At 49.7% G+C, this 26,624-nt stretch overlaps 2 protein-coding genes across 35 annotated transcripts in view; one reads left to right on the top strand and one right to left on the bottom strand.

The window, feature by feature from the left end:
* PCBP2 (poly(rC) binding protein 2) overlaps positions 1-10,801 on the top strand; it is a 22,512-nt gene extending 11,711 nt beyond the window's left edge. For 5 of the 31 annotated variants that reach the window (XM_030866831.3, XM_030866825.3, XM_030866830.3 and 2 more), the window contains 6 exons: positions 390-431; positions 1,685-1,757; positions 2,267-2,305; positions 3,242-3,297; positions 4,193-4,362; positions 6,959-7,670. In XM_030866831.3, coding sequence (XP_030722691.1) covers positions 390-431; positions 1,685-1,757; positions 2,267-2,305; positions 3,242-3,297; positions 4,193-4,362; positions 6,959-7,310 — 732 coding nt within the window. In that variant the 3' untranslated portion in view covers positions 7,311-7,670. Of the gene's footprint in view, positions 1-389; positions 432-1,684; positions 1,758-2,266; positions 2,306-3,241; positions 3,298-4,192; positions 4,363-6,958; positions 7,671-10,345 lie in introns of those variants that run through there. The other 26 variants (XM_030866841.3, XM_030866840.3, XM_030866833.3 and 23 more) reach the window with 12 other exon arrangements.
* MAP3K12 (mitogen-activated protein kinase kinase kinase 12) lies at positions 10,576-26,624 on the bottom strand. Of its 4 annotated transcripts, none has more exons than XM_030866812.2 (14): positions 26,441-26,624; positions 17,640-18,121; positions 16,853-17,036; positions 16,496-16,687; positions 16,057-16,215; positions 15,730-15,888; positions 14,885-14,993; positions 14,528-14,637; positions 14,288-14,404; positions 14,027-14,164; positions 13,207-13,831; positions 12,939-13,009; positions 12,574-12,847; positions 10,576-12,173 (listed from the first exon to the last, which is right to left on the bottom strand). In XM_030866812.2, exons 2-14 carry the CDS (start codon positions 18,082-18,084, stop codon positions 12,075-12,077), a joined length of 2,682 nt encoding a protein of 893 aa, XP_030722672.1. In that variant the 5' UTR covers positions 18,085-18,121; positions 26,441-26,624; the 3' UTR covers positions 10,576-12,074. The 4 variants fall into 4 exon arrangements, with proteins under 4 accessions (XP_030722672.1, XP_060162751.1, XP_060162752.1 ...); XM_060306768.1 differs by lacking the exon at positions 26,441-26,624 and adding an exon at positions 20,008-20,026; XM_060306769.1 differs by lacking the exon at positions 26,441-26,624 and having other exon boundaries at positions 17,640-17,848; positions 17,948-18,121.

The raw sequence follows: 26,624 nt of genomic DNA, 5'->3' as shown, positions 1-26,624 counted from the left end.
GGTAGAAGGGTTGGGGTGGCTGAGGAAAGACCGTTTTCCTTCTAGGCTATCTTGTACACAGGGAGAAGGAAGGGGGCTCGGGCAGTCAAGGCATTGTTTAATCCCACTTCCCACGTTTTCATTAAGAAACAGATGTGTTATTTTGTCTTTGATTGCAGGGAACATGGCTCCCTTTATAGGCATCCCGGAATAAGCCATCATATTAGGGTTTAAAGAAGGCCAACAGGTCTGACTGTATTTGTGAGATACCATCTACTGCCTCAACCCCTGGCCTCCCTATTCTCTAGTTCAACTCTGGCTTCCTGGCTAGTTGAAATCTGTCTTTTTCCCCCCACTGGGTGGCTGTCCGTGATTGGTTTTTAATAGGAACTGTTTTCCTCCTTTTGTAGGCCTATACCATTCAAGGACAGTATGCCATTCCACAGCCAGATGTAAGTTTTGTTTTCACTTCTTGTTTTGAAAAGTTCCTTCTCCCGTCCAAAATTGTCTCTTTTCTCCATGTAGGCAGGAGTGAGTTGGGTCTTAAACATTTGCAGTATTGTTTTCCTCACAAGGTGAACTCCATATTTTGGCCCTTAAATAATCTTTAATCAGGACATAGTAGCACCTTGTTTTTGCCATTTAATCCCTGGAAATTATAATCTGGCAGATTATTAGATTCTGCTTTCTCCCATGTTCCAGATTACTCTAAAAGAGAAATGTTCCACGATATACTGTCATTTGTTATCCCAGGGCACAGTTTAAATTGACAGTGGGCTGTGCATCTCTGCTTGGAGTCCTTTCCATGGCGGGGGATGGGAGGTGGGAGGTTGGCTTTGCCCTTCTTCTGTACTCCTCAGTCTGAGGTGACAATTTAAAAAGCATCTGGAGGGGTGGGGAAAAGGGGTTTATTTACACAGGGAGGGATAGGAAGCTGAATATTTGGGAATTCAACTCAATAAAACCTTCTTTGTCACTAAAAACTCCAACTTAAAAAGTGCTGGTATTTAGACTTCAAGGGCATTTCTTTCTGCACTTATCCTCTACCCTTACTAACTCTTTCAGGTGCTGAGCTTTAGATTTGGGAAGTTAAGATTGGCTCTTGGTTAGTGATAGCCCCCAGGAGGGGAAGTAGACTTGAAGAGGGATGGTTTTACAACAGCCAGGACAGTTTATATAGATGAAGAAAAATAGCTGTAGAAATCATGGGGTGGGGGTGTGCTAAACCCAGTTTGGTTTCACCTTAATCTCTCTCCTCCTTGCAGTTTCCCTGCCCCCTCATCTCCTTCCCTCCTCCCAGTACTGACAGAACCCTGCATGGTGTGTTTTCCCTAGCACCACTGCACAGTTTGTTTTCCTAGCCTGTCTGTGCTTGTCCCTGGGGCAACTGTTGCAATGGCTGCAAACACCTTCATTAAATAGCCCACAGGGGGATGGTTGTCAGGCGGGTGCTGCTGCTTGTCTTTTCACACACCCCAAATGCGCTCATTCTCTTTGTACTGATACCCTTTCTATTTCTAACCCTTACCTTCTTGTTGTGCCCATCCCCAGGATGGTGATACCAGCCCCATATCTTACCCTCTGTCATAGTTTGAGTAGTAGCCAACTTTGGGGATCAGGAGCTCTGCATTTTCAAATTTGAATGTGCTTGAGCCCTGACTGTTTTGCTCTTCTAATGCCAGCCTCTTCTGTTTCCTTCCTGCAGTTGACCAAGCTGCACCAGTTGGCAATGCAACAGTCTCATTTTCCCATGACGCATGGCAACACCGGATTCAGTGGTATGGATACCTCAGTGTTTATTTCTGTAAGGTGTAGTACAAGACAGAGGCCAGCCCCAAGGTCTCAGTTTGACATCTGTTTAAAACAAACTTCATTACCCAGCATCCTGCTGGTTTAAACTTGCCTGTTTTCTATGGCTAAACGAAAGGAGGTAATGTGTTTGTTAACTTGGTTTTCATTTGGGGTGAGTTATTCTAAAAGAGAAAAAAGACCCTGGAAGGTTTGGGGTGAGGTCTGGGGATGCTTGTCAGGCAAAGGGTAGGCTGATATTTCTTCTAACCCATCTTCGCTGCTGCCCCTTTGATCTGATTGGCACCCCCTTTCTCTCCACCAGCTGTTCATAGACCTGGGTAGAAACAATCCATTTGTGCCAAATTGTGTAGTGGTTTTTGTTTTTGTTTTGTTTTGTTTTGTTTTTTTGGGCTTTTTTTATATATATATAAGGAATAACTTGTCCGATAGGGTTAGGATGAGACCACCAAACTCATTTTCACTTGTATCTTAACAGGCATTGAATCCAGCTCTCCAGAGGTGAAAGGCTATTGGGGTAATGATTAAAAAAAAAATCTGTAGTATTCTACTGTTATATTAATAAACTGGTGGGAGTCTTGTTTCACTGCCCATGACATACCAGCAGAACATGCACATGGCAGAAAGGAGCTGAGAGAGCAAAGCGGGGGTGGGCCTGGTATCCCTGAGGGTCCCTTGATGGATCTGGCCTACCCCCTTCTAAAAATGCTGAGTTTTAGCAGCCACAGCTGAGAGCAAGACTAGACTTGTGAGTTAGCCAGCTGGTCTGGTCTAGTCCAGGTGTCAGATGGGTATGGGTGTTTGCTGATAGGAGTTTTTTTTCTTTTTCTTTGGAAAACAAAACCCAGAACAAATTATTGAGCAAAAGACAGGGAATAAATCTGGAGAAATGAACTTCCCACACCTTACTGCCATCTCATTCTCACTGACCTTCAAGTGTAGGTTAGGGGTAAGGGTGTGTTAGGAGGGTGTTAATCTGATATAGGTATATTTAAAGCAACTCTGCATGTGTGCCAAAAGTCCATGGTACCCAATAACAGGCATGATATTGGCGCTGGTGATAGCATCAGGTGAGATAAAATTGGAACACAACAGCAGGAAATCCAACCAGAAAAGGGGAGAAGTGCAGAAGTACTTGTTTAGATTTTGGTCCTGAGAATTGAGGATACCACATTCCCTTGCCCCTTGCTTCCATCCCCTTACACCCTAATAGGCTGGGCTTTGCAGGAAGTGTCATGAAATCAGCCTCTTCTGTGTGTACAGAGGAACCTTTCCAGCATTATTTCTACACCCCTCTCCCCCTCTTTCCTCCTTGGAGGCTTCCAAGTTAGTGATGAATCCCAACAGCCAATGCTGGGTTTCCAGTTCGTTTTCCTTCTGTTAGGTTAATGTACAAATCAGTGGGAGTTTGTATGCTGTGCATTGAACTTCTTTGCTCTCTTCTGTCTTTTAGCAGGTTTGGATGCATCTGCTCAGACTACTTCTCATGAACTCACCATTCCAAACGATGTAAGTATATGGTTGGGTTGCATGGGATGAAAATAAGAGAATTGGTTTTAAAGAATAGAGGTCTTTTCAACGGCATCATGCCACTCTTACGAAAATGGGGTTGTAGACACCAAATTAAATTCTTAAAACTACATAAAATCTCAAGTAAAAACTGATGGAGGAAATTGATGAGCCAGAAAGAAGCTTTTTGTCTCAAATAGAAATTCCCATTTGCCTTTGTTTTTTGTAGAACCTGAAGCCTTATCTCTAATTCAGTGGTCCTTGGATGTTCTGTCTGTACTATCCCAACGTGGTAGTCACTAACCACGTGTAGCTGTTGAGAAGAATAATTCAATTTCTCAATCTTACTGGCCACACTTCATGTGTTTAGTTATCACGTTATTAGTGTCTACAGTATTGGACAGTGCAAATGTTGGCCAATTTTTTACTTTTTCCCAAGGCAAAAGCATTAGAAATTAGCCAGAATTCTTGTCACGATGGTGAAGTAGGAATCATGGCAGGATGAGTTATGGCATCTTTTTTACCAAAAACAGAATATACTTTTATCTTTATCCCTATCTCTGGTTAGCTAGGTTTATCATCATGTTTGCTCTGCTTTATTTTGTCTTTGGAGTTAGTACTCTGAGGAAGTGAGCTAATGCTCCTAGGAGTCATTCAGCTTAGAGTTGGCCCTGACCTGTAGTGATCAGACAGAAGAATAGGGCAAGAGTTGAGATATAATCTATAACTCAATTTTTAAAATCAGGAGTATATGAGTAGAATGTGTAGGATGCAGATAGTTTCCATTGTCATGTTTGTGGACCCAAGCTATAGAAGCCTGAGGAGTGGGGTGGAATTCTTGGACCTAACCATGCAACTCTTAATTTGGTATGCCTTGTTGTTTTTCTCCCTTAAGTTGATTGGCTGCATAATCGGGCGTCAAGGCGCCAAAATCAATGAGATCCGTCAGATGTCTGGGGCGCAGATCAAAATTGCGAACCCAGTGGAAGGATCTACTGATAGGCAGGTTACCATCACTGGATCTGCTGCCAGCATTAGCCTGGCTCAATATCTAATCAATGTCAGGTAAGTGTTCCCTATCTTTCGTGTTATTCATGCCAGCATAAGTAATGTATGTGTTGGGGGAAGTTACACTGTTAATGTAAAGTGTGGGATTCTTTGAGGGATGGAAATGGGAAGGGTAGAGATGGCAAAAGAAAAAGTTTAAAGTCTAGCTCTAATTTTCACCCATCCTTAGTGTAGCAGAAAAAGAAACCAGTTTGTAATAAGTTTGCATGGGGTTGGGGGACGGGGAATAGATTGTTTGCATTTGACTTTTTGATGGTTTTGGGAGTGGAAGGTATGGAGCATGTCTTCACCAGTAGGACTGCTCTGGGTGGAGCACCGACTTAAAACCAAATGTGGGTCTTGCTGTAGATGTCATATAGACTGATACTTTACTAATGGGGTTTAGGCTCCAAAGCACCCTTAATTGAAATAAGGATAATGAAGTTATGTGACAGCAAGACAGTTTCTTGGAGGCAGTCATTACCGTTTATTCTGAAAACATCCATTTTTCTCAAGTTGCCAGTGTGTGCCATTGTTCAGAGCTTGTGGAAAAGGAGAGGTACAGGTATTGGATGTTTCAGAAATGCTTAGTATTTTCCTTTCCCCCACAGTCTCATCTCATCTCTTAATGACTTTCTGAGATTTTACTTTTTTTATCCAAACGTAGCTAATGTTAATACACACAGTTGTAGCAGGACTATTCACAGTCCAATGGGTATCCTACAAGGCATTTATATTACTTGCTTTCTCAGCACATGTGCTTAAGTCATGTTCTTAATTGCTTACTAACATCTTAAACCAGTGTTAGCAGCTCATTCCCCAAGGGACTTAGCTATCCCTTTTATGTAGACTTTTACCTAGTTGTTATTTACCTCTGTCACAGTCTCTGTTGTGCATAAAAATTTTATGGGTTCCTGAATCTAGTGCAAGGGAAAGGAATTCGTAAGTATGGGATCTATTTTTTGCCATGCTTATGCAGATCATGTATTTATTCCATGGTCTTTTATCCCCTGGTTAAGAATTCATCAGATCCCCAGTAGTGGTTCTGACTTTTGCCTATGTCTTTTGATGCCTTGAGGTATTTTCTAGTCTTTATGTAGAAAAGACTTTCCTCTGTCTAGATCTGCTTTCTTCTTCAGCTACCAAGATGTCAAATTCTTACTGTTCAGACTGAAATGGTAGTTAATTCTGAGACTGTTTGCAAAGGTTTGTTTCCTTGTTTCTAATGGGGGTGGTGGGTTGTTAAGAGGAAAGAATCGTGTTCTTGGAAGCTGGAAACCAAGCGATTTTTCTTCTGCTTGGGTAGACCTGCCCTCAATGTTGTCAGATAGTGCTTCCACGTAACTTGCTTGCCTGACCCCTGTACTAGGTCAGTGGCTAAGTTGTAAGGAAGCAGAACGTGGTCCACCTTTGTTTCCTGATTTTAGTCACTCTTTTCAGGATCATCCTTTTTAATGAAACTGTCCAAGCTATGGATTTGGGTCAAAACTTTTCAAAGCTTCATTTAACACCAAGCAAGGACTATGTGTGCACGCAGCTAACTCTTCACTTTCTCATATTGGCCCAGTTTGAACGCAGAAAGCAAACTGGTTTTATTAATACTAGGTAAAGAAAGAGTTCTCTGTTTTCAGTAATGGACCCTGAGCATTTCTACTGATTTTGGCACCTTTTTTATGGATTGCAACTGTCCTTGGATTTAGGTAAACAAAATGGAGTCTTGAGAGGAGCCTCCCTGCCTTTGAAGAGTTCATCTTTAGCCGTAGGATGTCCAACAGACTTCAGCAAATGCCTGCAGTTCTGCCGTAGACACATGCAGGCATTTGGGAGCTACAGGTCATTACTGTGATTTAGAGCTTATTTTAGGAGTAGCAGTGGTAGTTTTACTTTATTAAACTGAACTTTTCAGCAGTGCTTAAAGTTTCTCTCTTCCAGTTTTCTAAGGTCTATATGAGAAGTACAGTCAGTTAAAAACAAAGGGCCTTTTTTTCTCTCCCACCCCATCACCAGAAATGAGGCTTTATTTTATCTATGCTTCTGTTCTCAGCATTTTTCATTGAAAATGCTACAATCTTTGAAGTCTGAAATGAGTGACCTACTTTAGGCTCTTGTCCCTTTCCATCCTGATATATTTGGTTAGTTTGCTGTGGCGGTAGAAGCAAATTTTAATATCAGTTACAGAAAAAACAATTAAAAATTCTGTGCATTAGTATCCCAAAGCTGCTCAAGTGATTGGTGGGTGAAACATTTGTTCTTGTTTGGAGGTGGATGGGTACTCTTTCATTTTCTGCTTGAAATCGTTCTTTTCTGCCTTCCGGGTTGGATCAGTGTGTCAGGTAATATGGAAGTGTGTGATTTTTCTCAGTCTGTCAGCTTTTTCTTCACCATAGCAGTTTTAAATAGCATTGTGGAATGGAATTTGGCAAAGTATACATTTTTAGAGGGTGGGACACAGAATAAAAGACAGCTTGTCATAAGTTGATATTAAGTCTTCCTAATTGGCAACCAGAGGCACTTACTGATAACTGAAGCGGATTTTGTCCTGTACTTTTCCCTTTTGTGCTCTTCCCTTCCACCCACCCTTTTTTTTGTTGTTCCTTTTTTTCCTCTGTTACAGTTTAGAAAACGCTAAACCCTCCTCCCAGGCAGCCTCCGTCACGATCCCTGATCACCTCAGCATCAACCTCTCTCAACCCTCCACCCCTTCTTCTTCTTCTTCCTCCTCCACCACCACCCCCTCGCTCGCCACAGCGGGGACCTCCGACGCACCCTCCAGCCTCCCCAACCCTCTTCCGACCGCCCCTTGTGTCTCCAGTCTGCTTGGCATGAAACCCATCCCTCTCCTGGCTCTAAATGTTGTGTCTGCTGCTAAGGGTGCCGGGGCTTCAGCTACCACCACCACCACCTCTGCCGTGCCATGTGTAACTAACAAACTGAAAAGCGAGAAACAGAGATTCTCTCCCTACTGATTGCATATATCTTGGGGCATCCCCTCAAGTATTTTTTGGTTTTGTTTTTGTTTTCCCTTTGTTAACATTGGTGAGAACCAAACTATTGTGAGCTTGTGACCGTTTCCTTTTTACTGTTTTGGGGGATAACAGGGTGGGGGCCGGGGCAATGGTAAACTGTTTAGGTTTAGGCCGTTTCTGCTTGAGTGCCTGTTTCAGAGTCTGACTTGTTGAATTCTTATCTAGAGCCACAGTTCTTGCTCTTCTTTCTCATTGTTACATTTTGTAGCTTTATTCTGCCTTGCAATATAACAATGTTTTAGGCTCTGTGTTAATGAATAAAAGCTTCTCCATTAACCTTTTTTTTTTTTTCATGGTTATCAGCCAGCCTTCTTGGCCAGATTTGTGTTTCTAGCTGTAATAAAGTTGCCACAGTAAGAACCTTAGTTGACTGTGCTGTGAAGGAAAGAAGTTATTTCTTTACCCAGAATGGGAGGCAAGTTGGGGAAAGTCTAATAAAGTTTGCCGGCTTCTGTCTGCATTCCTCTGAACTAGTATTACCCCTCTCCCTGTGACATTGGCTAAATCTTGAACAACCAGTGGGTGACATTGCCTCAGATTTGGCAGGATTCTGTCCAGTTATCCTAAGTCAACCCTGATTATTCAGCCAGGTCCCTTTACCCTTCTACTCCCCGCCTACCTTTGTCTCCCCACCAACCCCATCATAATTAGAGGATTAAAGACCTAGATTTGGAAGGGACCTTTAAGATCAACTGTAACTCATTGATTCACTTTATCAGATTAAAGAAATAGATGCTCTGGGAGACTTTAAATTTGCAGATCACATGAGTGAGTAGTCAGGACTAGCAGTTTGTGCTTTACATTTACTCAGTCTTCTAAGATTGTGCTTGATCTCCCTGAAGCCTCATTCTTTTTCGTATCCCAAGATCTTTCTCCATAAAAGAGTAGAAATGCCGTAGGTAAAATGGTGGAAGGGCTCTGATAGTTTCCACTCAGCCTGAATGCATATTGCCAGGGTAATGAAAGTATGATGCTCTTCCCAGGGACTTAGAAAACCAGTGTGGAGATTTCTTTCCTGGTGACCTTTTCCCATATCCCCTTTGGCTTACATTGTTTAAAAAACAAACAACAACAGAAAACCTAATTATATTGCAATATATTAACTTCTGGTTTCGTGGTCCCTCAATCTCATATTGGGGCTGTGAATTAGTGTTACACGTCCCAAGTCTGCCTGAAGGACTAGGGGGGCAAATTTCATTGTCCAGATAGGGTTTTTCTTGTTGGTTGCTAGATGCTCCTTTATCATGTGGTCCAGCTTTCCTTAGTAAGCTCTTTTTATATCTTGCTGATACCATCTCCCCCAGAAACCTGGTTTTTATTTTATCTAGTTCTTGATTTTAGAAGGCCTCTTTACCTAATGAGTACTCCCTAAAGGATTGCTTGGAAGGAAGTCAGATGTTTTAAGGGCTGACCAAAATCACCACATCCAAAGGTACTTCTTGGTGCTCGATTTCTTAGTAGCTTACAGCTCCCCCATGTGGTCCGTCTATTCTGGAGTCCTTAACACAGTATTTCTGGTTGGGTTTTCCCTTCTCCTTGCCCCCTCTCCCTGCCACCCCCAATTCCTGCCCAGGCTGTGTATAAATTCTGGACTGTTCTTTTTGGTGCCAGAGTGCCACCACCTTCTTATGTGAACTTAGTTTTTTTTAGGTCCTAGATCTAAACTCTTTGCAGCAGCTCCTTTCCTCAACCTTCAGTTCCCACTAAACTCTTTGATTCAGGGTCTGTTGTTCACGTTGCTCTAAATCATCCCATTTTGAGGTTGGCAAGAATCTACCCCCTTTAAGAACTATTTTCCTTTATGCTGAGGTCACAGTAGCATTTCTGACTTGAAACTAAATGCAGTTTGTAGTTGAAGGACCTATTACCTGCCCTTCCCCCACCCCCTCTGCCCCTGCCTTCCTGGCCAGTTTTTGGATTTGCGTTATTCTGGAAGAGATGCACATGCTGTCTTGACACGATTGCCAGTAAATTTTAAATCTTTATGAAATAAAGTTATAAACTCAGGCTTCCCTGCTGGTCCAGTGGTTAAAACTCCACGTTTCCACTGCAGGGGTGTGGGTTTGATCCCCGGTTGGGGAAGTTCTGCATGCCACGAGGTACGGCCAAAAAAAAAAAAAAAGTTATAAACTGAGACTGGGTCTTACACATTTAGTTCTGTTCAAAATGGGAGCTAAGTCCTGCTGGCTACCTAATATCAGTGAAGCAGGCTGATAGCCGAACATCTAAAGACCTTTCCTTCAAAGCCCAAAATTGGATTCCAGGACCTCAAATAGTCTATTTGAAACAGGCATTGTAGCCAGGTATATTTGGATGGAGAATTTGGCTTAACAGGACCACAAATTGGGGAGCTTCTAGAGTGCGCTAGGGAGTTGCTGAAAACATTGTTTTGACTTCCACTTAGTCTTGAAAACTAGGCCTAAAAACTATAGGTTGGGTATAATTTTTGACCCATACTTAACACTTGCTGCTCCCTCTTTAACATGCCTTAGTGTTTAAAAACTCAAGCATCTCTTAATAGTAATAGTCTTCACATTGATGGAGAGACCTGGGACTGTTCTATTAGTAGCTTGGGAGAAACTAAAAAATAAGCTGGGCAGTAAAGAAAGTGTCTGTATATTGCGACCCTCTAAGGCTTTTGTGTGTGTGTGTGTGGGGGGTGTATTTTCAGAGAGTCCTTAACATCTCCCACAAAGATTGTATAGAGCATAGTTTGAGGGATACCCACAATTAATAACCAAGGTCCTCAATTTCCCTTGGTTGTGAGGTAACTTGCCTCAGGAAGCTTGGATTGCAGGGGTTATAGGACCATGGTACTGATTAATCCAAAAAGTCTTTAAAATGTCTCCCTTGATAACTGAAGCAGATTATGTACTTCTTCACATCTCATCAGCCAGGCTAAAAGTTTTGGAGGTGAGGTACTGCTGGGCACTCAGAAAACTAACTTCGAGTTTTTTTTTGTGTGTGTGTTACAGGCTTTCCTCGGAGACGGGTGGCATGGGGAGCAGCTAGAACAATGCAGATTCATCCATAATCCCTTTCTGCTGTTCACCACCACCCATGATCCATCTGTGTAGTTTCTGAACAGTCAGCGATTCCAGGTTTTAAATAGTTTGTAAATTTTCAGTTTCTACACACTTTATCCACTCGTGATTTTTTAATTAAAGCGTTTTAATTCCTTTCTCTGTTCAGCTGTTAATGCTGAGATCCATATTTAGTTTTATAAGCTTCTCCCTGTTTTTTTTTTTGTTTTGTTTTGTTTTGTTTTTGGGTTTTTTTTGGCTCATGAAATTTTTTTGTTTGTCATGGAAATGTAAGAGTGGAATATTAATACATTTCAGTTTAGTTCTGTAATGTCAGGAATTTTTCAAAAAAATTAAAAGATGGACTGGAGCTTTTTCTTTGTGAATAGAAACTGGATGCCACAGTGATTTCATGTGGGTTTTGGTGTCTTGCTGTTATTTTTGCACCTTTTATCCGTCAAAGGACACGGACCCTGCTTGGGTTTTTAATGTAAGCCTTTATTCCGTTGAAGATGTTTTCTTCTGTTTTACCACTCCCATCTTTTTCTGTAGCCCTTGAGCCTGCATTGCAGAGTGACCTTAATAGATATAGCAAGCTGGCTGTGCCCTTGGTCCAAAAGATGGGGGGTTATATTTTCCTAAGATTTGTCTGCAAAGTGTAAGCAAGCACTTCAACTGGGTGGGTGGGGAGGGATGCACATGCATACACATGGAAGCAGCTGAATGTGTGTCTCACTGGGGTTCAGGTTGCTGGGAATGCCTATACTCTTGTCCAGACTTAAAACGGTAGTCTCCTGTTTTTAAAAAGAATGGGTGTTTTATGGGTCCTACTAGAATCCTTTATAAAGACAGACCTGTTCCTATTTATGTAGATTTTTACAAGGTTGGGGCTGTAAGTGATGTTCAGTTTGTTAGTGAGAAAAGCATAAAAAGGAGGAAGTCACTCAGAGTCCTCAGATAACATCTGGAGCCCAAGGCTCCTACTTAGCCATGCAGGCTACCCCATTCAGTCACCAAGAAAACCCTCAACAGCTTGCCTGCATGGAGTGGTTATATTTCAAGGTTTTTTCACAGGGGTTACAATGTGACAGTCCCCACCCCAATCAGGCACCAAGATAAAAGCAGGGACTTAAAACAACACCCCAGTTCTTCAGCCTGAGCCATCACATGCTTTCACAATCTCCTGGCCTCCCCCTAGTCCCTAAGCCAGCGCTTGGGCAGAGAGATGGAGGGACAAAGAAATTACATTGCCACCTGAGAAACCTCAGAGGGGAGGACCCAGCCTTAGCCTCCCTCCTCCCAAGTGCAAAATGTGTAAACAGAGTAAACGGAAAACAAAAAAGTGCAGTCTAAATGGCTCCCTTTCCTGCTCCTCATAGTTTGGGCAGAAAGAAGAGAGAGGAAACTAGGCAAGTTTGGCTTTTCTGTCGCCTCACCACTTGCTGAACGTATTGGAGTGAAGCAGGAAGGGGCCAGTTTGCCCTTACCCATATCTCTAGGGCAGTACTTGTCTTTCATTTCCACAGCTGCCAGTGTCCCTAGAGTTTATCAGGTGACTTGGTCAGGGGTCAGTCTCCCTTGAGCCAGACTTAGGCTGGGATAGCCCTGTCTTTGTTGATTATGTGGCGCATATATATTACTTATATAAATATTTCTCTATGTACAAGGATAAGAGTGGCTTTCATGGAGGGAGGGAGGCTGGGGGCCGCAAGGCTTCACCACTGTTGGCATTTTCCAGTTCAGTGCTGTCACAGTCTGAGTCCTCAGAGTTGGGAGGGCCCTGTGAAGAAGAGCAGAAAGGCAGTGATGTGCGGCTCAGCATCTCTTGGCAAATAGATTCCTTCAGGATCCTTCACTGTGGTCTTTGTAGTTGCAGGTTTAGAGGTTTTACTGTCTCCCGATTTCAGTTGCTCAGGCCATTCTCCAAGGCACCAGACTTCTAGTTTCAGGATTCCTCCCTGGCTGCAATTTATAGGTACTGTGCACGCAACCTCGCTAGGTACTCTAGATCTCCCAAATTCTACCACGTGGATATTTGCTCTTTAGTACGGGAGGAAACAGCTTCAGATAGAGTGATACAGGGGCGAAGTACCTATCTTTCTGGCCTCTGCATCTGTCTCCCCAGCAGCTCTCAAATGACTGGACATCTGCTCCCTGTCCGGTACCTGGTTGCGACTCACCTGCTCCCCTCTGAGTAGGTTGTGGTGTGGGATGGGCAAGGAGCTGGGTTCCCGGCCAGTAACCACCTCTGAGGAAGGTGGGTCCAGTGGGATTTCTGAGCCCTGGGAGCACATGTCATCAGACCGCTCATCTGGCCGCTCATCAGTGTTTGTACTGCCAACTTCAGGTGTGCCACTGGGGGAAGGCTCACTAGCTGTGCCCTCCTCCCCATCTGACGGATTCTCTGAGCTGAAGGTAGATAGCGACTGGCGCATGTTCAGGCCCTGAGACCACCTGTATGTTGGGGAGACCAGGATTATAGCTTGACTACACCTTGCAGTTCAGAAAGCAAAGAATGCCATGATCTCCTGATTGCATCACTCACCTCTGGCTTGAGGTCAGCTCTACTTCACTGTCCACCTCTCCTTCCTCTTCCTCTGATGAGATTCCACGTTTCTGCAGGAGAGATGAGCAGACTGTGGTCAAAGGGGGACGAGGTCATCAAGGACCCAGGATAAGGAAACATGGTTTTAAAGGGTTAAGTTGGGAATGGCTTAAGATCAAGAACCTAACGTGGGAGGTAAATTAAGGACTTGCACCGCACCCCATGAAGAAGGAAAGGGGAAGAGCTCAGGAACCATTCCATACTTTACCTGACTTCGGGTGACAGCGGCCCTGTACAGCAGTGCAGCTGGGGTCAAGTGCTGGGACCCAGCCCGGCTTCCTCCCCGTCCCGCCGTCCCTTCCCTTCCAGTTCCCAGCAGCCCTACACCGTCACCAGGCCCTACTGGTGGAGGTGGCTCCCCTTTGGCTCCCCCTGGTGAATCCGGGCTGGTGGAGCCGGGTGCCGAGCCCTCACTTGGCGGGGTGTCACCCCGGGCTGGAGGTGGTGAGCCAGGGTCCCCAGCTCCCCCTGTAGCCCCCCGGCCCCGGGCTCCCAATGCCGCTGACAGCAGGTCGGGGGACGATGAAGACATCTTTCGGAGCAGGAGGTCATGGTGGAGCCCACGGAGGGCTGGAGGGCAGGCTTCCCAGGCTAAGGGTCCCCCTCCTAGCCCCACTGGGCTTCCTGGTCCCCCAGGTTCATGGGGTGGAACAACTGCACGAAGCCCGGGCAGGTCCCCGCAGCTGCCCTTGGCGCTGGCCTTGCGGTGACGGGTCTTGCCACGGCGACTCCGTCCTGGTGAGGGGGGGCCCTTAGCACACCCAGGAAGCCCCACCCCACTCAGGGCTGCATCTAGCTTGGGTAGCAAAGACTCAGTCTTGAGGATATCTGGCCTGGTGGGAGAGGGAAAGTGCAAGTTGGAGATTAACAAATTTATCACATGAAAGCACTCCCTAACCTCAGGCAGTACAAGGCACCTCTCTCCCATCTCAGTATCCGTCTTCCTGGCATCCTTGAGCCCTACTCCTGCCTCTCCAGCATCCCCCTTGCCATTCACAAGCGATGGCACTTGTAAACTCTGGTGCTACCTTTTGCTGTGGGGTGACAGCTTCTGTGGGACATTCCTCTTCTTGATGAGCTTCTCCATTGTGTTCCCGTGCAGGAGGCCTCGGGAAGGGTGTGACTTCAGCAGACCTGGGCACCTCCGCTCTAAAGCTTGCTCCCTCCTAAAGACAAAACACGTTAGCTGGGCGTGGGACCAGGAATGGGGGCCGAGGCTCAGTAGGATCTCCAAGTCAGGCACAGCTCCAGGAAGATGGGATTTGGTGTATGAGGGTGTGTGTGATTACCTGAGTAGCTCCCGTTCCTTCAGCTCCAGCTGCAACATGAGGGCATTAAGTTCCATGTACAGGTTGTTGGCTCTCTCCAGCTTCCGCTCATAGTGTTCCCTGATGTCCAAGGCGTGTCTGAAATGGGGAGAAGGGTCCCCGAGGTGAGCTGGCTTCACCTGGTGCCATAGTTTATCCCAGTCTCTGGGAACTGGTCTGCAGGCCCTGCTATTGGTGAAATCACCTTCCCAAAACACACACCTGAGCTCCTCCCGTCTCCGCATCACCAGCTCTTCTTCTAGGCGGTGCAGACAGGTCCCTTCTGACTTAATTTTTTCAAAATGCAGCTTTACCTCTTCACGCCACTCTGCCTGGGGGTGGAGAGAAAATTAGGGGTGAGACCTGTAGAAAGCCTTCGCAGGTGCCTGCACTGCTGCACACTGTGTGTGTTGGAGCAGACAGGAGTGGGGCACAGGATCAACCAAGACCAGGTCTCAGTCCTTCAAGAGCTAATCTGTCCATCCCCAGCCACCCTTCTTCCCAGCCTCCCCTCAAAGGACACCATTACCCCTGCAAAGAGAGGGAGCTAAGGTATTCGTTTTCCTCCCCACAGCACACCTGGGACTTAAAGTAAGTCTCCTGGGGTGTGGAGAGTACATCGGCTGAGGCGATGTCCAGATGCAGCAGGATCTGTCGGAATGATGGACGATTTCGTGGTTTGCTGTTCCTGGAGGAAATGGAGTCATGGGAGAGAAAGGAATTGCAGGGAGGTCCAGAAAGGAACTAGAGCATCCTTTCCCAAAGGGTGTCCTGGAGAATCCAACTCTACAATGATTCTGTGACAAAACTCCCTGGTCAACTATCTAGGAAATGTTACAGGCCATCTGTTAGCGTATCAAAGTCCTGCAGTAAGGAAACCTATTTAATCCCATTTTCCAACTAGTTTGCCAAAACAAACCTTTTTGAGTAACTCCATTAAAAGAAACACATTTGGGGAAATGCTTAGCCAAAGATTAGAAATCTCCCACCTTCCTCCACGGTCTAGGTTCCAAACAAGGGTCCAGGGCCTCCCGCGTTCTATGACAGTCGATACTTGAGGCTCAACCAGCCATGCTCAGCGGCTGTGCTGGTCCTTCACAGGCGCTTCATAGACACCCTCTATATCAGATACTGTTGTCCCCATTTTGCAGATAAGGAAACAGGTTCAGAGGGAACACTGCTTGCCCAAGGTCACACACAGTTTGTGTGCCCCTGCAGACTATTGGTCAGCCCAATTTCTCTCCGTTCTTTATCCTAGTCCCCTTGATACACACTCTGAGTCCTGGGGTCTTTCTTGGAGAGCCATATTTGGGAGCTCTGTCCCCCTTCCCTGTTCAGGATTCTGGGCCTGGATGCCCGGGTCCTGGGTGCTGGCTAACCGTCAGCCACCTCCCTTGCTTCCAGCTTGGCCAGGTGGTCCTTACCAGCACTGACGAAGCAGGATTTTGAAGCCGTCTGGGCAGCTGGAGGGCACAGGCAGATGGAGACTGTTGCTTCCCACACCCCAGATGATGGCTGAGGAATCTACATCTTTGTAGGGGATCTCACCAGTCAGCAGTTCCCACAGCACCACACCAAAGGACCTAGGGATAAGAGGGGACGTCACTTGGGGGGGTCTTCCTCCAGAGGCCCTGCAGGTTACTGCAGGCTTGTCTCACTTCTCACTTGTACTCAGGCCCTGGAAGAACCCCCAACCCTGCCAGCTCTCATGCTGGCCGCCTGCTATTCTCAGTCCTCAGCCTGGCCCTCACCAGATGTCGACCTTCTCAGACACGGGCTCGTTGCGGATCACTTCAGGGGCCATCCAGGCTACTGTCCCTGCAAAGGACATCTTGGTGCTCTTGTCACTCAGCTCCTTGGAAGTGCCAAAATCGGAGATCTTCACCACATCGTCGTACGTGATGAGCATGCTGGTAAAGAGTGTAGTCAGCTGGGGCCCGGGCCCCTCCACGCACTTTGTCTAGCTGCAGCAACTCTACCTTTCTGTTTGAAGTCATCTGGGACACCCAGAAACGGGGGGCTTACCACAGCCCTCTTGAGATAGGGCTATCACTTGGGAGGGGTTTCTGAGATGGCCACATGGACTTTAGGACAGGGTCTGAAAGCAGGGAGATGGCCACACTGACCTGGGTGGGGACACCTACAGGAGACCGTGCACAGTAGCTTCTCCCTGCTCGCTTGCTTACTCACTTGGGGGACTTGAGGTCTCGGTGGATAATCTTGTGCAGGTGCAGGTAGTTCATGCCGCCGGCAATGCCCATGGACCAGTCAACCAGCAAGGAGGGGGTGACAGGGCGGCCAGCCCGCAGCACCTCATACAGCTGGCCCTGAGCGCAGAACTCCATAAGGATGCAGTAGCAGGGAGCCTGGGTACACACGCCCCTGGGAGCCAAACACAGTGGCATGAAGGGCTCAGCCAGCCCAGCATCCACTTGGTTCACACCTGGCACCCCCATTCCCACCCACGCCATTCTGGCACCCGCTGCAGGAAGGGTGCGGTAGATCCCTGCCCTCAAAAGAGAACCCCGGCCCCGCCCCAGACCTTACTTGAAGGTGATGATGTTAGGGTGCTTCAGCTTTCGCAGGTGCTTGATGTCAGTCTCCTTCAGGTCCCGTACCTTCTTCACAGCCACCTCCTCCCCATGGAAGCGCCCCAGGAAGACGGCGCCCTGGGCCCCTGAGCCCACCCACTGCAGGTCCAGGATTTCCTCAAAGGGGACCTCCCAAAGGTCTGTGGACAGGAGGCACAGTGCCACAGGCTCAGAGAGCCACACCTGGGGCCTTGGGGTGGTCAGGCTCAGGGAAAAGCATTGGGTTGGCTGAGATGACTCAAGGAGGGTGAGGCAGAAAAGTAGCTAAAATGGGCTGAGAAGATGAGGGGACAGGAAGGAAATGAAGGGGTGGTCTAAAAAGAAACTGGGGGGACTTCCCTGGTGTCATGGTGGTTAAGAATCTGCCTGCCAATGCAGGGGACACAGTTCGAGCCCTGGTTCGGGAAGATCCTACATGCTGCGGAGCAGCTAAGCCCGTGCACCACAACTACTGAAGCCCACGTGCCTAGAGCCCGTGCTCCGCAACGAGAAGCCACCGCAACGAGAAGCCCACTCGCCGCAACTAGAGAAAGCCCGCGCACAGCAACAAAGACCCAACGCAGCCCAAAATAAATTAATAAATTAAAAAAAAAAAAAAAACTGGGGAGTCAGTGGCTGATGGACAAATAAGGGGCTGGGCTCTGGGGAGAGAAAAGGATCATCAGGCAACTTAGGTGGGGCTGTCCAAACGGATGTCAGGCTCAGGGAGATGGGGAGAGGGTCTCCTCGAGGACACGGCCTACCTTCCTGCTGCTGCTTGTGCTCCGTGGAATAGGCCTTCCCAATCATGGTCCAAACAGGGCGCAGGCAGCCGAAGAGGCCTTCCAGGAAGCCGCTGCCGCTCTGGCACTGTAGTCGCACCTCATCTGCTCGAACTCTGGACGCCCGACTCTCAGGGGACCCAGTGGCTCCCCCTGGGCCCCCAGCATCCTGCTCGTGCAGCTGCAGGACACTGTTGGCAAAAGGCTCAGGGGGCGGCTCTCCACCTGGGGAGGGGCTGGGCCCGCCCCCGCCCTGCCCCCCGAGCGGCACTACATCTCGGAGTACACACTGGGTAGGCGTCAGGTCCTTCTCGGGGGTGCAGTCGGAAGTGTCTGGGTCCAGCTTGCGCATGGACGCCTCGCTTAGGGTGGACACGAAACCCCCAAAGGAAGGGGAGGGTGTGCGGGTCTCATGGAGGCAGGCCATGGCCTCTGGGCCCCGGTGTAGTGGTGAGCGGTGGGCCCTGTGGGAAAAAGGAGGACGGGCCGTCAAAGCCGCAGGTGCCCCAGCTCAGGAGGCTCGCCCTAGAGGCAGAGGTGTGGGGTGGGGAGCTGGGCTCACAAGAGCCTCCTGGAAGTAACACTTGAACCTCACCCTCAGGTACCTATCCCCCTCCAAGCTTCCCCTGGGATCCATCTTGGGAAACATAAGCTTCCTCTCAAGCATCTATGAGTGACACAAGTCTTCCTTAGGTATACAGGCAACATACCTAAGTACCATTCTCAGGTAAATACAGGTAACAGCCCTGCTCAGGTACATACTGGTAAGGTACGTCCCAAACCCAAGTAAGGTAATAGGCTAGTTCCCTTCTCCCTGAGAGATTACTGTAATTTACCTCTGGAGCACACATTTCTTTCACTTGAGGCTCACATGCACACACGTGTCACATAAGGGTCCTTCGGATATACACATTTTGAGGCTCAACCTTAGGCACACAACAGTAACACTCTCACGCCTCCCTCACATTGAAGCACACACAGGTGACACTGCTAGGACTCGGCGCCGCTCAGGCACTCTCACATGACATTCCGGGGCCTCACACTCATGTACTTGAGACATGACTGCTGAGAGTCTTATCCTAAGGCATATTCAGGGCTCACATCTGAGTCTCCCTCTCGGGTGCGCACACGTACACACCTGGGCCTCTCCGAGGTAAGTGACGGCTGTAACCAATGAGCTCCATTATCTGCCCAGCACAGACGAGGGAAAAAGGCAGAACCGTCCAAGGAGGATGCAGAAACTGTCAGGACAAGCTGTAGCCTAGTGCTTCACCCCCCTTAGCCCTCACATCAGTCCCACTGCTCCCCCAGGGTTCAGTTAGAGAAGGCCCTGTCTCCTTTCCTCTTTCTCCATCGCCCTCTCCCGCACTCCCCAAACCAAGATCCAGCTTTCCAAACAATAGAGATTTGTCCCAGTTCATAGCTGGGTGCTATCTATAAAGCAGCTATTACAAAATCTGAATCCTAGCTTTGCCTCTGTCGCTTACTGTCTGCGTGACCTCAGGCAAGCTGTAGTTGAGCCTCCATTTCTCCAACTGTACAAAGGGATGAACTAGCTATCACTCAGGCACAGCGAATTCTTCAACCTATACCAATCTTGTCCCAAGCCTGACACCAGAAGTCATCTGGTCTCCCATTTCCCTCCACATCTAGTCAGTTACCAGATCATCCTGAGGTGTAGGGATTCTTGAGGCCAGCAGTCCTCTCTAACTATTCAGCATAGTAGGGTCCCTCCTTAACCACCTGCATCGGAGCCTCTGAATCACAACTGGAGAGGGGTGGCAGGAATCTACAATAAAAAGGGCTCACTGGGTGGGGATGCACCTCTGATGGTCTCAGCTCTTGTAACTCTTGATTTCCAGGCCTCTCAAAGACCTTTTCAGTGGGCAGGTGTGGGGTTTGCCTGGGTGAGTGTTTAACAAGCACCCCAGTTGATTCTTATTATGCCTGGCACATTCGAAAAGCCCTGACCCAGTGCCTTTCTAGTCTCTCTTCTCTAGTTCCATGTTACTGCCTTAATTCAGGCCTCATTAGCTGTGTCACCTGGCCCAGGACAACTGCCCCTTAAATGGTCTCCAAGTTCTTCTAAGGCTCCCCCCACCCCATTCTCCACCTAGCCTTTAGAAGGATCTTTCTAAAGCACAAATTGGCCAGCACCCCTCTTCTTCAACCCCTCTAGTAGCCCCCACTTGGTCCTGCAGCCTCACCTCCATGCTCTTGGCCCCTCCCCAGCCTCGTCTCCCACTGCTGTTGGTACCCAGGCCATAATGGACAGAGCCTGTTACCAAGCTACATCAGGCGTTTGGGCCAGGGCACCTAATGAGAATGCTAACACTTATGGAAAGCTTACCATGTATGTTAGCCTCTGTTATAGGTGCATTAGCTTATTAAATCCTAAAAACTCTAAGTTAGGCATCCTTACACCCATTTGACAGAGGTAGCAGAGGTCTTAAATAACCTGCCCAAGGTGCTGTTAGCTAGGAAGAGGTTCAAGCTCTGTGCTCAGCCTGGAAGGCGCTTCTCAAGCCCCATCTGTTGTTTTCCAAGTCTCACTTCATCCTGGAAGTCTTCTTCCCTGTCCCCGCTGCTCTGAGTTACTGTCCCTTCTGGGCTGGCACAGCCCCCTGTGCTTCCTCCATCATGGCTCCCATTATCCTGGAGACAAAGTGCGGTCGAGGGGGCGTCCGGCTCCTCCGAGAGCCTGTACTCCTGAGAGTGACGATGTCGCACGGGATCCCAAGGCTTCGAACAGCACGCGGGGAGCAGGAAGGTGTCCAGTAAGTCCACTGCCCTACACACCCCAGAGGATCGTCCTATGGGCCAGACGTACACTACGCGTGCATTAGCTCCCTCACTCCTCAGAACCACCCAGGGAAGGAGGTATTATCATTGGTCCCTTTATATTCTTGAGAAAACTGAGGCTCAGAAAGCTGAAATCCCAGCCTCCGAATCCCCAACATATCCCGCGAGATAACGGCGGCTTCAAGAGGTGAGATGCACGTAGTAAGGCAAATGACAGGCCAAGCAACGTGCCAATTCGCCGGAGAACGTCCGCGGGAGGACCCGAGGGCTTTCGCCTGCGCCCCTCACGCTGGGTGTCCCTTCCGGACCACTGAGAACGAAGGCCGGGGCTCCCAGCGCTCCGCCCGGGTGGGCCTGCAGGGAGGGCTAGCGGGACTGGGGCGCTCCGGCTGCTAGAAGCCAGAGTGAGGGCCGTTCGAAGCGGAGAGGAAGGGGTTACGGCCCCAGCGCCCCCTCCCGCTTCCCGACCTCCTTCCTGGCCGTCACGTGGCTTGGGGCTGGGGGCGGGGGCCCGGCGGCAGGAGGAGGGGGTCCGGGCGGGGAAGGGGAGGGGACGCAGCGGGTTGGGGGAAGCGCTGGGCGCTGCGGCGTAACCATGACGACTGGGCCCGAGGCGGCGCGTGAAGTCACCGGGACAAGATTAGCCCGGAGTCACGTGAGCGGCGATCGCGGGGGTGGGGCCCCGCCCCTGACCCGGGCTGGCCCACGTGCTGGTTGCGGGCTGTCAGGCGGGGACCTCGGACCCCACCGGCTGACCGCCTCTGCGTCCCCTCCTCCCCATGCCGACCCCCGTCCCCGCGTGCATTGGAGGGAGAGCCGGTGGTGGTGAAGAGAGGGGACTTGGGTTGACTTTGGGGGTGCGGTGCCACAGAGAAAGCAGGAAATGGTGAGACAGGGAGACTGGACACGCGAAAGGGCGACAGGCACGGCCAGAGAAGGAGGGCCTACCTAGTTGAGAGAAAGACCGAACAGCGTAAAGCACAGGGAGAGACACTCCTAAGAAGGATGGACCGAAAAACTGATTTTGAAAAGCAGAGGACACTGAGTAAAAGGAGCTGAAAGGGGATTGAAAAACAGATCATCTGTGCCCTCCCCGATTCATTTCCTATTTAGAAGCTGAGCTCTGAGTAGGCACAACACCTGGCTTTTTAAAGGAATTTTTCAGCCTTCACCTGGTGTTTGGCAACCTGGAGCCTTAGGCATAGAGAGGGTGACACGCTCTGAGACACTTGCAGCCAAGCCTCCCTCCAGTTCCCCTGGCCTCCCCAGGGGCCCCTCCAGTATCCAGGGCCAGCAGCTGGGGAGAGGGAGAGAAGCCATTTCACCTGTTTGTCATTTCGGGCAGTGGAAGTAGCTGAAGAAATAGGAGATGGGACCTAAGGAAAGAGAGGGAACCCAGCCACGCTCAGTCCACCCCTCCCTGTTCTCAGGCTAATGACAGCTCTTCCAGATTGACCTGAAGGAGTGTGTGTGTGTATTGGGGGTGGGCGGGTGGGGGTGGAGCTGAGGCCCCAGGAGATTATAGTAAACTGGAGATTCCTCTCTCCCAACACACACTCTCTCTCTGTGTCCTTTATCTCTGACCTGCCAGCTGTGTCCCACTGCCCCCCACCTGGGCCTTGGCACCAGGCCTTTGCGGCGGGGGGAGGGGATATCATGGCTAGGAACCCCTGCCCCAGACATTTGGTCACCCTGGGGGAGGGATGTCTCCCTGGCCATCAATTATGCAGAGCATGGGGGCAGGGCAGGGATGTGACAGGAGGGGCTGGATATCTCTGTCAGTCATTCTGTCAACCATATTTACCAAAAGGTCACTGTGCAGAACTCGGCTCCAGATTGGGTGAGGGGAGAGAGCGGTCCCCAAACTATGCATCTTCCAGGGGAAGCTGCTCTTTGGACACCCCAGGAAGCCCCAATTCAGTTTCAGCTACCAGGTTCTCTGTTTGCTGGTGGTTCCCTCCAGGTGGCTGTAGGGGTGGAGTGTGGGCAGGGAGTACCCCACACCCCTTTCATTCCTCCTCCCAGGTTCTCCTGCCTGAGATGCTGGAGGCCTGTGGCAAAGCAACCCATTACATCGTTTCTCACTCCTGTTCTAACAGCAGAATCTCAATGCCAAGCTGCTTGTCTGGCTGTCTTGGGGGCTCAGTTGAGAGGCCAGGCCATCTGTCTAAGTCTTGGGCTCTCACACTGAGCACTCGCCACTGTCTTGGACCCTATTTTGCACTCAGGAAAGGAAGATTCCCCTTCTCTCCTGACTGGGGGTGGAGGGGATGTCTTCACACAGAAAGGAGACCCAAGACTTGGGAATGGTAGTTCCACCAATCCAGGCTTTGAGATCCTGAGAGAGTAAAGGACTCTAACCCCTCCTGGCCAAGGCTCCCGGCCAATGGCTGCAGCTTGTTTTTGTTTTGCTTTTTACAGGATCCATGGTCCTGGCCCCAGGGTTGTTCTCAGATGGAAAGAACTACAGCTTTTCTGTTACGCCCTCATAAGGGGGGAATGCCTTCCCCTGAGAGCCTGGGCAAAACTGGAGATCACCCCTAACTCCAGGCCCCCAGCCTCACACAGGTCCAGCCCTGAGAACCCTAGCCGCCACCGCCTCTTCCTCCAGTAGTGTGGGCAGTGAAGGGGCTGGGAGAGAGGGGCGCAGTACTGTTTAGGAAAAAAGAACCAGCTTTGGATTTGGAGAGATCAGAACTAAAACCTCATATTGCCGTGAATTAGTTCAAGGAACGTAATCCCTCCGAGACTCCCAACCCTACCTTATGGGATGGTGAGGGTTAAGTAAGATGATGTGGGGAATGCCACGAGCACAGTGCCGGGGCTCCGGCTTTGTCTTTCTGGTTGGCTGGACACCAGGTCTTTCTCTGTGGATTCTGGAGGACATCTCTTCTGTCTGACCAGAAGGGAGACCAGAACCTTCTACTTCCCCAGGACAAATCTTGATTTCATGTCCCAGGGGAACCAGGTCACAATGGCAGTGGTGTGCTAGAGGCCCCTGTCCTTCCTTCGCAAATCCTTATATCCCACCTCCTCCGGACTGAGGGGGAAGGCCTAATTCCCTGTACCCCGTCCTCACCCCCTGGCCATCGTGGCCCAGGATCACCCCGCAGCCCTACCCGTTAAGGTTTGAGGGGAAGGCGAGGGTAGGAGCAAGGTATGATGGGTCACAGGGGTCCCTGATACTTAGGACCTCAGGTGCACCTGGAAGAAGTTCAGCGTATTTTAACAAATTGTTCCTGAGCCGTACGTGCATTTAAAAAGATCTGGAAGGGGCTTCCCTGGTGGCGCAGTGGTTGAGAGTCCGCCTGCCGATGCAGGGGACACAGGTTCGTGCCCCGGTCCGGGAGGATCCCACATGCCGCGGAGCGGCTAGGCCCGTGAGCCATGGCCGCTAAGCCTGCGCGTCCGGAGCCTGTGCTCCGCAACGGGAGAGGCCACAAGGGTGAGAGCCCCGTGTAACGCCAAAAAAAAAAAGATCTGGAAGGATAGAAACCAATGTGTAACCATTTCTAAGTAGGTGGAATTGTGGGTATTTTTATTAAGAAATTAAAAAATCTATTTTAAACTGAAAAAGAAGAAATGAAAATTACAGAGTGCCTATATCCATTCCTGTCACCTAGCCTTGGACAGTGAGCTAGGGAGGGAGGGTGGATGGCCTGAGAAGCAGAGAGGCTTTGCTTGAGGTCCTGTCTCTGCTCCTGAGCAGCTGGGCGACCTGGAGTATGAGACTTCTTAACAAACCTCAGTTTCTTCATCTCTAAATGGGGACAGTGGTCACTAGTTCACACAGTGGCAATGCAGGATATTATGTGGGTAATAACATAGGCTCTGGGTCAGATACACCTGGGTTCAAATCCTAAACTCTTTTGCCACATACTGATTTTTTGATTTTGAACAGATTCCTTAACTTCTTTACGTTTCAGTTTCCTCATCCCTAAAATAGAAATGATGATTATTCTACCTCTCAGTATTGTTATAAGCAGTATTGAGATACTCCACATAAAGTTCCTGGCCTGGTACCTGGCACACAGGAAGCTCCCTATAAACATTAGCACATGGAAAGCGCCTAACAAGCAGTAGTAGATTTTTATAAACGTGTGTCCCTCCCCTTCTTTCCGTTGTCTCCGCAAAGCAAGAGGCAGCAGAGATGGTATAGGTGGAAAGGGAGCTGGATAAACACAAGGGATAAAAAGGAGAGTGAAGAAAGAAGGAACCAAAGGAAAAGGGCTCTATCCTGGAGGATCCTTCTTCTCCTGTGGAATAGCGCGCCCCTGCCGCCTCGTCACCCTTCCCCAACACAGCTGCCCCTAGTTCTCCCGGGAGCAAGGGAAGCAGACAGACTAGTGTCTGTAGCCAGCCCATCAGTGAAGCCCCCGTGTCCCCTGCTGGCGTCATCTCCACATTCTCCTTGTTCTGCCTCGACGGGGACTCCTGAAGGGGTTGATTCCCTAATCCCTTCTTTCTCCCAGACCAGCAGGGCTGGGTGGGACTGCACGTGATGAGCCATTGGGCGAGTCCAGGCTGGTGGGTGGAAGAATTTAGGGTCCTCTTCCTGGCAGAGCCAGAGCAGCACATCACCTCAGGGGGAAGGACCCACAAACAGCAGTCAGTTTTTAGAGGGGTTTTGCCATCCTTAGCCATAAGGACAACCAGAAAGTCCTGAGCCACTTCCTTAGGTAAACTTCTTGCCTCCCCTGCCCATAGTTGGGTTGAATTAGGGGAAGGATATTTAGTGGTTCGTTTTCACATGTGCTGGGGTTACTGTATTACACCATTGGTCTTCCAAGCATTGCCTCAGTCCCCACAGTGAGTGAGTAGATGGGTGGCAGGCTGGAGAGGGCAGAAGTTTTTTCCACCCTTAAGTGTGAGATAGGAGGGAGCAGAGGCCCTAAAGCTCAGAGGAACTTCAGTGCCTGGACGGGAAGACGCAGGGCGTACGCAGGCCCTTTCCTTCCTGAATCCCTCCTACTTGTCTTCCCTAGACATGACCCTCTGGCTGAAAGATCAGAGCTCCCAGAGCCATGGAGTCCATTCTGTGAGTTGGAAGGGAAATTGTGTTGAGGGAGGCACTGACTGTGGCTTGAGATGATTCTCTGTTGGACCTCGTGTGCACCCCTTCCTGGTTGAGGGCTGCTGACCCACTCTCCTCCAAGAGGGAGCAGGTGAAGGAGCTAAAAGGTGGGACTCTTCCCTCAATTCTAAGGGATACCCCACTATTTCCTTCCACTGTCTATAGAGCCTCTGACCCTTTCTCTTCCCTCCCCTTAGCCACGGCCATGGTTATAGGAGTTTTAACTCTGTGGAAAGGATTCCTGCTTATTTCTAAGCCAGGGAGTTTGAGGAGTGTGTAGGGAAAAGGGAGGAGGTTCATGAAAGGCCTGGGCTGGGGAAGTGGGTTAGGGGAGCCAGAGGCGATGGAGAGACTGAGGAGGGAGAAAGCCACGTAAGAACGGGGCAGGGGAGAATGACCATCACCTGGGCATCCAGGAACAGGTGCTCTTGCCTATAATCCTCAGGTGCAGCCTGCTAAGTGTGTGTGTGTAGGGGGAGGGGGGTGAGGGGCACATGAGGCCTTGTCCTTCCTTTCCTGCCCTGAGGGGGCCCAAACTCTTCTTCCTCCTTCCCTCTCCCCCCTCCTGAGGGTGAGTGGGAGGAGAGGAGGATGTTCCCTTGCCCCCTGTCCTTTACGTCCGTCCCCCAATCGTGCCCCCACCCCCACCCCACACACTCCTTTCCAGCTCTGGAGGCCCTTCGCCTCCAAGCTGGCCGCGGCGTCCCTCCGCTCGGTTCCCCTCCTTCCCATCCCCACAGGCGTCGGGTCCAGGTCCCCAGTTCCTCCATCCCCACGGTCTCAGCATCCCCGCGCCACCCTCGCCGCACCCCGCCACATCTACCTCCCGACCCTCCCTCGGCACCCGGACCCCAGGACCCAGACCCACCCCTGCCCCCGACCCTCCACAACTCGGCCCGGCTCTCACCTCGGGGGCTCCGCGGCCGCAGCACAAAAGGCGGCGCTGCTGCAGCTCGGCTCCGGATGCTGCTCCCGCCTCCTCCTCCTTCTCCTCCTCCTTCCCTCCTCCCCCCGCTGCCCTCGACCGGACCAGGGCGCTGTCACAGGCGATGCTCGTACGGTGTCCGGGTGCACGGGTGTCAGCCCCAGCT

Source organism: Globicephala melas, chromosome 10, assembly GCF_963455315.2.
Source record: "Globicephala melas chromosome 10, mGloMel1.2, whole genome shotgun sequence".
In the NCBI taxonomy this organism is placed as follows: Eukaryota; Metazoa; Chordata; class Mammalia; order Artiodactyla; family Delphinidae; genus Globicephala; species Globicephala melas.
This window is presented reverse-complemented; position numbering and strand designations above follow the sequence as displayed.